General features: G+C 45.2%; 1 protein-coding gene across 1 annotated transcript in view; it reads right to left on the reverse strand.

Annotated features, from left to right (window-relative positions):
* The window catches only part of ATRN (attractin), a 444499-nt gene that overhangs the window by 309513 nt on the left and 122904 nt on the right, over positions 1 to 12082 (reverse strand). The window contains exon 3 of the mRNA XM_082258667.1: positions 460 to 573. Coding sequence (XP_082114793.1) covers positions 460 to 573 — 114 coding nt within the window. The remainder of the gene's footprint in view (positions 1 to 459; positions 574 to 12082) is intronic.

Raw genomic sequence — 12082 nt, forward strand, 5'->3', positions numbered from 1 at the left:
ATTGGTCAGACGGTCACGGCACGGGGCTCTGAAGGAACGGCACAAGCGGCCGTTCCTTCAGAGCGCATGCGCCAGTGACGTCACTGGCTGCATTTAAGGTAAATATCTCCTAAACGGTACATGTTTAGGAGATATTTACAGTACCTATAGGTAAGCCTCATCATAGGCTTACCTGTAGGTACATGTGTCAGAGGAGGGTTTACTTCCTCTTTAAGGAGATAGATCCTGTCATAGGACTTACTATATATGCTATATGTACCCACAGTCTTTGTGAGTATTTTATCTTATTTTAGTAATAAATGGTATCTGTGGTAATACACTAGACCAGTGCTCTGTCCTTGTACTTTTGGTCTATATTATCTCATATATTTATGTCCAGAGATAAAAGCTGTGCTCTATAAAATCAGTAACTAAGCTGGAATGCCAAACACAACCAAATAAGAGAAAAGTAAGGGTTACCTGAAAGCAGCGACCAGAGGAGCGTAGATGGAGTCGCCATCGTACACATAGAGATGATCCCAGCTGCACTCTGTAGCAAAGTGGTTGAAGTGGAGACGGAGCACTGTGTTGGGTCTGGAGACAGAAAACAAAAAAAAAACAAAAAAAAAACAAAAAATTAAACAATGAGTAATCCAGACACCACTAGAATGACTAAAATGACTGCACTACAACACTTTAGATTAATGTCTATATTACACAGCTCAGCCAAAACAGCAGTTTTAAAGTGGTTGTAAACCCTCACATATACCCAGTGAACAGCCTCAGATGATACACAGGGATGAAACAAATCTCCCTACAGAAGTTTTATTTGTATGTTTGCTGTCTTCCCTTTCCTACACTCTTTGAAAAGTGCAGATTGTGTTAGACATCTTTCTTCCTCTTTCAGCAGAGGGTGGAGAGTCAGGGCTTAGACTGTGTGTGAGCTGATTGGGGGAAAGGCACCGCCCCCCCTCCACATGGGCACAGGAACAAAGGAACATGCAGAGCTGTAGTCTGAATAGACAAGCGCTCTGCTAATCTACCTCTAAGCTCACTCCCTGACACAAATTTTCAGCTGCTCTTCTCTCATGTGTGGGAGAACTTGTCAGAAGTGACACATGCTGATAACAGAGAAACAAAGCACCAGAGAGAAATGGCACTCAGTGCTTTGGAGAGAGAAAAGTTAACACTAAAGATATACAGGTCCCTCTCAAAAAATTAGCATATTGTGATAAAGTTCATTATTTTCTGTAATGTACTGATAAACATTAGACTTTCATATATTTTAGATTCATTACACACAACTGAAGTAGTGCAAGCCTTTTATTGTTTTAATATTGATGATTTTGGCATACAGCTCATGAAAACCCCAAATTCCTATCTCAAAAAATTAGCATATTTCATCCGACCAATAAAAGAAAAGTGTTTTTAATACAAAAAAAGTCAACCTTCAAATAATTATGTTCAGTTATGCACTCAATACTTGGTCGGGAATCCTTTTGCAGAAATGACTGCTTCAATGCGGCGTGGCATGGAGGCAATCAGCCTGTGGCACTGCTGAGGTGTTATGGAGGCCCAGGATGCTTCGATAGCGGCCTTGAGCTCATCCAGAGTGTTGGGTCTTGCGTCTCTCAACTTTCTCTTCACAACATCCCACAGATTCTCTATGGGGTTCAGGTCAGGAGAGTTGGCAGGCCAATTGAGCACAGTAATACCATGGTTAGTAAACCATTTACCAGTGGTTTTGGCACTGTGAGCAGGTGCCAAGTTGTGCTGAAAAATGAAATCTTCATCTCCATAAAGCTTTTCAGCAGATGGAAGCATGAAGTGCTCCAAAATCTCCTGATAGCTAGCTGCATTGACCCTGCCCTTGATAAAACACAGTGGACCAACACCAGCAGCTGACATGGCACCCCAGACCATCACTGACTGTGGGTACTTGACACTGGACTTCAGGCATTTTGGCATTTCCCTCTCCCCAGTCTTCCTCAGGGTCCGGTCACCTCTTCTCGTTGTGCAGCGTTTTCTGCCACACTTTTTCCTTCCCACAGACTTCCCACTGAGGTGCCTTGATACAGCACTCTGCGAACAGCCTATTCGTTCAGAAATTTCTTTCTGTGTCTTACCCTCTTGCTTGAGGGTGTCAATGATGGACTCTGGACAACAGTCAGGTCGGCAGTCTTACCCATGATTGCAGTTTTGAGTAATGAACCAGGCTGGGAGTTTTTAAAAGCCTCAGGAATCTTTTGCAGGTGTTTAGAGTTAATTAGTTGATTCAGATGATTAGGTTAATAGCTCGTTTAGAGAACCTTTTCATGATGATATGCTCATTTTTTGAGATAGGAATTTTGGGTTTTCATGAGCTGTATGCCAAAATCATCAATATTACAATAAAAGGCTTGCACTACTTTAGTTGTGCGTAATGAATCTAAAATATATGAAAGTCTGTTTATCAGTACATTACAGAAAATAATGAACTTTATCACATTATGCTAATTTATTGAGAGGGACCTGTATATGCCTAGGTCAGATTTAGTGAATGGGGTTTACAATCACTTTATTGTAATTATTATAATTATTATTATTTATCTAAAGATGGCCATAAAAGCTCTGGTTTTTATGAGCTTTTATGAGCTTTAATCAGCAACTGATTTCCCTATCCACACAATCCAGGTGGATGGGGGAATCCTCCCTGCTGTGTCATTGTATTCTGACAATGGAGGAGTCAACTGATCAACACTGCTGTGCTGATCGAACTAAAGTTTTCAAGCAAGTCCTTTCAGTAGATCGACTACACTTGATCAAGACCGCCTATAGATGGATCGAAATCCAGACCGAATTTTAGAAACATTATGGAAAATGTTTAGCATAGGGGTGCCTCATACTGATGAAACCGGAAAACAAAAAAAAAAAAAAAAATGGATTTTTGTAAGAACTTACCGTAAAATCCTTTTCTCTTAAGCTCATTGACAGACGTAGTCTTCTTGATTCTCAAGAGCTGGGTTATGTTGTCTCCGCAGGAGTAGGACTAGGCAGAATGACAAAACGTTCTGGCTCCACCCTAGGGGCAGTCCCTGAGGGTATATCCTCCCTCTCTCTGCTACAGGGAATCAGTTCTGTTTAAAGCAGTACAGAGAATTTAACCCAACCCAACTCAATGATAGAGGGGCGGGTACTACGTCTGTCAATGAGCTTAAGAGAAAAGGATTTTACGGTAAGTTCTTACAAAAATCCATTTTTCTCTATCGCTCATTGACAGACGTAGTCTTCTTGATTCTCAAGAGCTGGGACATCCAGAAGCAGTGCCACAAATGAGGGGTGGGATTGACAAAATCAAATCCAATCTAGAAGGCCCAACCGGTGCCAAACTAGAAATTTTAAAGGCTCATTATAAACAAAGAATGAGGCTAAAGAAAAAATTTTCCAACGGAAAAAAACCCTCGAGGTAGACCACTGGTCTCCTCAAATTGCGGCCTGCAAAACCTTGCGGCCAAATGAGGCATCAGACGATGCCATTACATCAACTTTATAATGTTTAGAGAAGGTATGCACCGACGACCAGGTAGCCGCCTTGCACACCTGGACCACTGACGCCTGATGGCGAAAGGCCCATGACGCACTAAGTGCCCGAGTGGAGTGCGCCTTAACAGGGAACGGGGGCTCCCGACCCTTAATAGAATAAGCCTGCACTACCGTCTGTCTGATCCATCTGGAAATGGTCGCGGCAGATGCAGGCAACCCCTTTTTGGGTCCATCTGGGATCACAAAAAGTGAATCCGTCTTGCGAAACGAGTCTGTCGTTTTCAAGTATACCCTGATCGCCCGGACCACATCCAAGGAGTGCACAGCAAATTCCCGAGGATGACTGGGCTTAGGACACAGGGAAGGTAATACAATTTCTTCATTCAGATGAAATTCTGAAACCACTTTTGGTAGGAAGGATGGATTCGGACGAAGAACCACCTTATCTCTATGAACCACCAGATATGGTGAACGACAAGATAATGCGGCCAGTTCTGACACCCTGCGTGCAGAAGTAATAGCCACCAAGAAGGCCACCTTCTGGGACAACGTGGGTAGAGGAATCTCCCTAATATCTTCAAAGGGAGGTTTCTGAAGAACCGACAACACTAAATTAAGATCCCAGGGGGGTAACGGCGCGTGCACTGGCGGAGCCAGATGTCGCACCCCCTGGATGAAATTCCGCACCAAGGAATGAGTAGCCAAAGGCTTCTGAAAGAAGATGGCTAAAGCTGAGACCTGACCCTTGATAGTACTCAAGGCCAGTTTCTGCTCAACCCCTTGTTGCAGAAAAGCCAATATTCGACTAATCGAATAAGACCGAGGACGGAACCCCAAAGGTTCACACCATGCAATGTAGGACTTCCATGTGCGATGATAAATCTTTCTGGAAGTCGCTTTCCTTGCTTCAACTAGAGTAGGAATAACTGAAGCTGACAAACCTTTGTCCTTCAGCACCTGGGTCTCAATAGCCAGGCCGTTAAAGCCAGCGATCGTAAAGCAGGATGGAAGATCGGTCCCTGAGACAGTAGATCCTCCCTGAGAGGAAGTCTCCACGGGACGTCCGCCACCAGTCTGACCATGTCGGCGTACCAAGCTCGACGAGGCCAGTCCGGAGCTACCAGGATTACTGGGATTCCTTCCTCCTCTACCCTGCGAAGAAGTCTTGGCAGTAACGCGAGAGGAGGGAAGGCATATATTAGCTGGTATTGCCCCCACGGGGCGATCAGTGCGTCTGCGGTTTCTGCTAGAGGATCGCGGGAGCGAGCCACGAATCTCTGAACTTTCCTGTTGAATCGTGATGCCAACAGATCCCCATCCGGGGTGCCCCACCGTAGGCACAACTGGTGGAAAACGTCTGGATGGAGGGACCATTCCCCCTGATCCAGGGTCTGACGGCTGAGATAATCTGCCTGCCAATTCTCCACCCCCGGAATGAACACCGCAGAGATTGCTGGAACAAATCGTTCCGCCCAGCGAAGAATGTAAGCCACTTCTTTGGCCGCTCGGACACTCTTGGTGCCCCCCTGATGATTGACATAAGCCACGGCCGTGGCATTGTCCGACTGGATCCGAACCGGGCTGCCCTGGAGCTGCTCGGTCCAGTGAATCAGACAAAGTCTGATCGCTCTCAGTTCCAATACATTTATCGGTAACCTGGATTCTTCCGGGGACCAAAGTCCCTGGACAGATAACTGACCAAGAATTCCTCCCCATCCGGATAGACTGGCATCCGTGGTCACTATCGTCCAATATATTGGCAGAAATGACCTTCCCTGGCTGAGCATTGGAGACCGAAGCCACCAAACCAGAGACTCTCTGGTCTGTTTGCTCAATCGTATCAGATTGTCCAGGGATTCCGGATTCCGATACCATCTGAGAAGAATCTCTTGCTGAAGAATTCGGGTATGGGACTGGGCAAATGGGACTGCTTCGAATGAAGCCACCATCAACCCCAGAACCCTCATGCACGTCCGAAGGGAAGACCAGCTGTTGGACAGTAACAACTGGACTGCTGATTGAATCTTTCGAAGTTTCCCTACCGGAAGGAAAACTCTCGTCCTGACTGTGTCTAGAATTAGACCCAGATATTCGAGCCTCTGGGTGGGAACCAGAAATGACTTTTGCTGGTTCACCAGCCACCCGAATTCCTGTAAAGAAATCATAGTAATTTCTATGTTTTGTAGCAAGGTCTGAGGAGACTCTGGATGAAGCAGAAGATCGTCTAGGTAACCTAGAATCGATATACCTCTTTGGCGCAGAAGTGCCAACATTGGGGCCAACACCTTTGTGAAGACCCGCGGAGCCGTGGCGAGACCGAAAGGTAACGCCACAAACTGATAGTGGTTCTCCTCTACGGAAAAGCGTAGAAAACGCTGATGTCCTGCGAAAATGGGAATGTGAAGATAGGCGTCCTTGATGTCTATGGACGCTAGGACATCCCCTGGATGCAGGAAGGCTGCTACCGTGCGAATGGACTCCATTCTGAATCTTCTTATGTTGACGAAAGAATTGAGTGCTCTTAAGTCCAGAATTGGACGCACTTTGCCCTCTTTCCTGGGTATTGTAAACAGGTTTGAATAAAACCCTTGAAACCGTTCTGTCCAAGGAACGTGGACTACCACTCCTTGTTGTAGTAAATCTGTGACTGCTCTCCGCAGATCTTCTAAACGATCTGCGGATAGACGGATATTGGAAGGGAAGAATCGCGCCGGTGGGAGAGATCGAAACTCGATCTTGTACCCTGACCTTATGACTTCGCAAACCCATTTGTCCGGGATTCTGGAAAGCCATGGATCCGGGAACCGGCGAAGACGTCCCCCCACCCCAGTTATGGGTGGGGGCGCACCTTCAGGCTTTGGATGGTTTATCTTCAGGTCTGGAGGGGGCGGGCTTTTGCTTGCCCGACCAACGACCCCTGACGCCTCCTGCAGGAGCTTTGGAGGACTTAGTTTTTTCACCCGCTGGACGAAAAAACCTCTTGTGAGCAGAAAAAGAAGGCCCTCGTCTTTGACGAGTTCCTCTACCTTTAAAATTTTGCGGTAAAAAGGTGCTTTTTCCACCGGTGAGATCCTTAATGATCTCATCTAAGTTGGCTCCAAATAGACGCTCTCCTGAAAAGGGGATATTAGCCAATGCTTTTTTGGAACCTTGGTCGGCTAACCAACCTTTTAGCCACAGTGTACGCCTGAGAACCACTGCTGAGACTGATGCTCGCGCCATTAATGGAGTGGCGTCTAACGCCGCATCACATACAAACTGTAACCCCTGTATCATTTGTTCCAACAAATCTGATACCGCCTGAGGGACTTCTTCTAAGTCCCGGCGTAACCACTTGGTCCATTCAGTTACAGCCTGCGAAACCAGACCAACAGCAATTATTGGTCTGAAAGCTGATCCAATCAAGGAAAACATGGTGCGAGACATAGCTTCTATCTTGCGATCCACTGGATCTTTAAAAGACGGAGCGTCTTCTAAAGGAATAACCGTGGCTTTATTCAATCTAGCAATGGGTGAATCCACCACAGGTGGTTCTGTCCATTTCTTAATAAGGGTTTCCTCAAACGGATAACGCCTGTCAATGCGTTTAGAAATATTAAAAGTGCGTTTTGGCAGACGCCATTCTTCTTCGATTGGATTGCCAAAACATTTGGGCAATGGAAAAACCTTCGCCATTTTGATGCGCTTTTTAGTCCCAAAAGGGATCTCAGTTTCAGCTATTTCTGATGGAATACCCTGTAACCTTAAAGTCTCTTGAACAGATACAATGAGTGCGTTTACCAACGCTTCCTCTCGGGCTATGGCGGATGCCGAAACATCCTCCTCACTGTCTGAAGAGACAGGACCCGAGACACCAATACCAGATGAAGTACCTGCAACTGCAGAAATAGGCTCAGAGTCTGAATCCGAAGTTTCAGATAATAAGGGGTTAGGCGGGGGTCGCTTTCTTGCGCCCTGTCCCTGACAAGCCACTTCCACCCGGGACACAAAAGTTTCCATAATAGCTGACAAAGATTCAATTGTCAATGGGGTGCTGGAGGATCCCGCAGACCCCTCGAGGGGATCCGGAGGAGATACATGAGTGGCAGGGTCCATGTTAATACAGGACACCTTTGCCAGCAAAAACAAAAAAACTTTTTTTTTTTTTTTTTTTTGTGTGTCTCCCCCTAGCGCAATAGCGCCCCTCAGAGTACCTGCTTCTCGATCCCAGAGAGAGAGAGAGGGACCCCCAAGGCTCACCAACCGATGCAGTGCAGTTTCCACAAACTGCAGTCAGCGTCTGTCTTACACAGACTGGAAGGAGCTGTTTGCTTTTTCCCGGGCAGAAGGCGTGGCTCCGCCCCCTGTGTACGCCTTCCGGCGTTCCCAGCCCTCCACGAGGTAGCTGGGCTCACAAAACATGGCCGCCCCCATAGAAGAGACATAAGACTCCAAAAACATGGCGGCCGGCGTGACCTGAGGACATACAGGCATTCGGTCTACGGCAAAAATGGCGGCGGACCGCCGATATCGTCTTCCCAGCACATCCACCTGCACTCTGCTAAGAGGTGACATATGGATCTACAGAGATACACTGCACATAAGGTAGGATTATACCTCCTATGTCTGCTGTAATGTTACAGTCTGCTGGGTAGAGTGTTAGCTCTTGAACCAAGTCCACTTCCCACAAACACATGCTGTATTACAAGGGGGACTTGTAAGTATCAGATATATACTGACCATATATGGAGGGGCCCATAATATACTAGACAGAAAAAAACTGATTCCCTGTAGCAGAGAGAGGGAGGATATACCCTCAGGGACTGCCCCTAGGGTGGAGCCAGAACTTTTTGTCATTCTGCCTAGTCCTACTCCTGCGGAGACAACATAACCCAGCTCTTGAGAATCAAGAAGACTACGTCTGTCAATGAGCGATAGAGAAACACCAATTTTTTTTAGCATTATATGACTCTTGTCTTGTGTTGTAAACCTAACCAGTCACAACTGGGCTAATGCAAGCATCGCAATCAAACCATTCACAAGTGACTGCCCAGACTCCTGAACTGAGTGATTCTTCAGATCAGACAGGTCTGCATGCAAATCCTAAGGCAAAACTAAAATGTGAGATCAGCAGACACTGTTTTCTCAAATTCATTTTAACATAACTAACCAACCAGCACAGATATAAAACAAAAAAAAAAAAAGCGAGCGCCTAAAAACATACATAAACTTTCAGATAGCTTCCAAGGTGCTTGGGTTACCTAAACTCAAGAAGCTTTATAAAAATAGTGATTTCAGTACCTGAGGCTGGCCACCTGAGGCTGTGCATTTCAGAAATACAATCATCTTCCCCAATTATACAGTTGGATGGGACAAGCGTAGTTTTGGGAGCACGTACCCGTCACTGCCACACCTGCCCCAGTGTCCCCCATCGCCGCCACAACCGCCCCAGTGTCACCCATCGCCGCCACACCCACCCCAGTGTCTCCCAGCGGTTGAAGGGCGATAAAACCGTGGTTTAAACAACAGGTTTTACCACCCCCCAATCTCACGTGTGAACCACCCCTAATGGTGCAGACAGTCACAGTTCTCTGATTACAACCACATCAGCCACAGTGTTGTCAGACCAGTGTAGCTAGAATCAGTGTTCCTGATTGCCACCACACTAGACCAGTGTAGCAAGCAATAGTTTCCCTGATCACTGCCGCACCAGTCCCAATATCACCAGCCCAGTGTATGACAGCAACAGTGTTCCAGAATGTTGCCACAATCCCAAGTGTCACAGGACCAGTGTAAGCCAGTAACTGTATTCCTGATTACCACTACACAAGTCCCACTATTACCTGACCAGTGCAACCAGCAACAGTGTTCTTTATCACTACCACACCAATACGGTGCTGCCTGTCACATGTACCAACCCTGGCCTGTTTATTGACCACATTTCTGCCTGCTACCTGGACCAAGCCTTTATCTGTTGGCTGAGCATGTCTTGTCTGCTGCCTGAACTGACCTACGATGTTCCTGGGAGATACCAGTCCCAGCAATCCCCTAGGGACAAAGTGCCTCCTGGAACCACAGAAAAACTCTTTTGTTCTTACTTTAAGCCTCCTGTACCGCCTGGCCAGTGAACACAGCATTCCTATGGGCCACTCGCAAGCTACTAAAGCCATTTAGACTCCTTTTAAAATGTGAGTTGTCATTTGGCTTTTTAATAAATTACATAGTTACATAGTAGGTGAGGTTGAATAAAGACAACAGTCCATCCAGTTCAACCTGTGTAGGTGTGTGTGGCCATAATCATCTCACATACCCCTGAATGTTCTGATCCTTGAGATGAACATCTAGTAGTCTTTTGAAAGCCACCATACTACCCGCAGAAACCACCTCTTGTGGTAGAGAATTCCACAATCTTGTAGCTCTAACAGTAAAGAACCCCCCACGTTGCCTGAGGTTAAAACGCTTCTCCTCTAATCGCATTGTATGCCCCCGAGTCCTCATGCAATCCCTTCGACTGAACAACTTCTTTTCTAAGCGGAGATCCCCATTGAGATATTTAAATTGCTATCGTGTCCCCCCTCAGGCATCTCTTCTCCAGGGAGAATAAAACAAGCGATTGCAGACGCTCCTCATAATTAAGGTCCTCCAATCCCCTAATTAGTTTAGTATGTCTCTCCTTTCATTGCTATACTTAGTCTGGTGCTCCCCTTGTGTTCCATTTTAAGAAATAAGTTAGGCCATCATAACATCAGGATTGATCAATTTTCAAATATGTACACAGTAGGTCCTCTACTGCTCGTTTGTAAGTCCAACTTGTTCATAAGTCCAACAAAGTTCAGCGCTTGCAGGCAATGGCTGCGAGCACTGATCAGTGTGTTCTTGTGGGTTGGGCCATAGCATGGCATGGGTGATCACCACAGCAACATTGCTTGTGTTGGTACAGCGATCTGTCAGGTTTTTTTTTTTTTAGTGAAGCTTCACATGATTGGACATGTTCGCATCTTTGAAAGTTGGCAAGTTGAACGTTCGTATGAAGGGGACTTACTATATACTAGTTTGTGGACTCTAACTTTCACACAGACTAAATAAAATACACAGATTTGGGGTATTTTTACTAACGAAATGTAGTATAAAATATTTTGGCCAAAATTTATGAAGAAAGTTAATTTGCAAAATTTTAATACAGAAATTTTTTTGGGTTTTTGTTTGTTTATATAGCAAAAAAATGAAAAAAAAAAAAAAACCCGGTGGTGATTAAATACCACCAAAGCAATCTTTATCGGTATCTAAAAAATATAAAAAAATCATTTGGATGTTGCATCAGTGAGTATTTGAATTGTCGTTTGAAGAAGTGAGAGAGCACTGAAATCGGAAAAACGGCCTAGGCAGGAAGGTTGAGGTGGATAAAAACTCTGCATAAAACCCTCCAAATAACACCCTTCCTGTCCCTGGGTGGCAAGGAAACTGCTCCTCTCTATCTTTGGAGGAAGCCATGGTTGTCACCATAGACTGCTCTAATGAAATTGGATTACAAAAATGTCTATCTATTCATCTCATTTAGAGAAGATAACTAGGAAGATATTGTTTGGTGCAATTTGACAGGAAGTGACAACTGCATTTCTGGCAAGTTAAACAGGTATTTAAAACAAAAACAAAAAAACAAATGCATTAGGAAGGACTGGTAGGCTGCAACATATTGGGGTTTCGTTATTGGGCTTCGTTATCCTTTTTAAACGTTCTAAACAAAGGGCCAAAGGGCCAGTTTACTGTCCTTCAGACTTTAGGGGGACCAGACTGTGTTCATTGGGAGAAGAAAATGTCATCAGAGGCGCCTCTGATGATGTCACAAGTTTGACGATACGCGTAACGCAGACGTATCGATGTGGAGCACGCCACACACCGTGGTCTTCTCCAATATTGCAATGCTGTTGATATCTGATGATGTCACAAGTTTGACGACACGCGTAAGGCGGACGTATCGATGTGGAGCACGCTACACACCGCGTTCTTCTCCAATATTGCAATGTTGTTGATATGACGATTCAAATGTAAGTGCATTACTTCTAATAAACCCTGCTTGTTCAGATGAACTTCACTATTGGCTGTACCTTGTTTCTTTTCGAGCTTACTTTGCCAGAGACAGCGATATATGGTTTTGAGAATCATCATATTTTTATGCTTAGAAGTTTTGTCTGCTGTGGAAGTGAATTAGGATTTATCGATCTCACCAAGGTTCCTTTCATCTAATGCCTGTTTGACCGCTCTGTGAAAAGAGGGTACATTTTTCTGGTAAGGAGCCATGAGTGTCAGCACAGGGTGCAATTAGGATTTCCTGCTACGCACTGGTGATTGGCTGGCTGGCATCTGGTCTCTTTCTTCCTTTCCAGCTCTATTTACAAGACTGTCTTAGATCATTTGATTTATCATTATAATTTTTGCATATATCTGGCGCAGCTCCTTATCCGTTTAATTTAATCCATGGGATTGTGATCTTCCTATAGAGTTGCTGCCTTCTTTATATGTTTTCATTTATATGCTGTGTTGAATTTATGTCTTGAGCGCAAATATTTTTTTCCTTTTATACAAATGTGGATGATGGTCCCTC

The sequence above is a fragment of the Pelophylax lessonae genome, assembly GCF_965119305.1.
Source record: "Pelophylax lessonae genome assembly, chromosome: 1".
NCBI classification, from domain to species: Eukaryota; Metazoa; Chordata; class Amphibia; order Anura; family Ranidae; genus Pelophylax; species Pelophylax lessonae.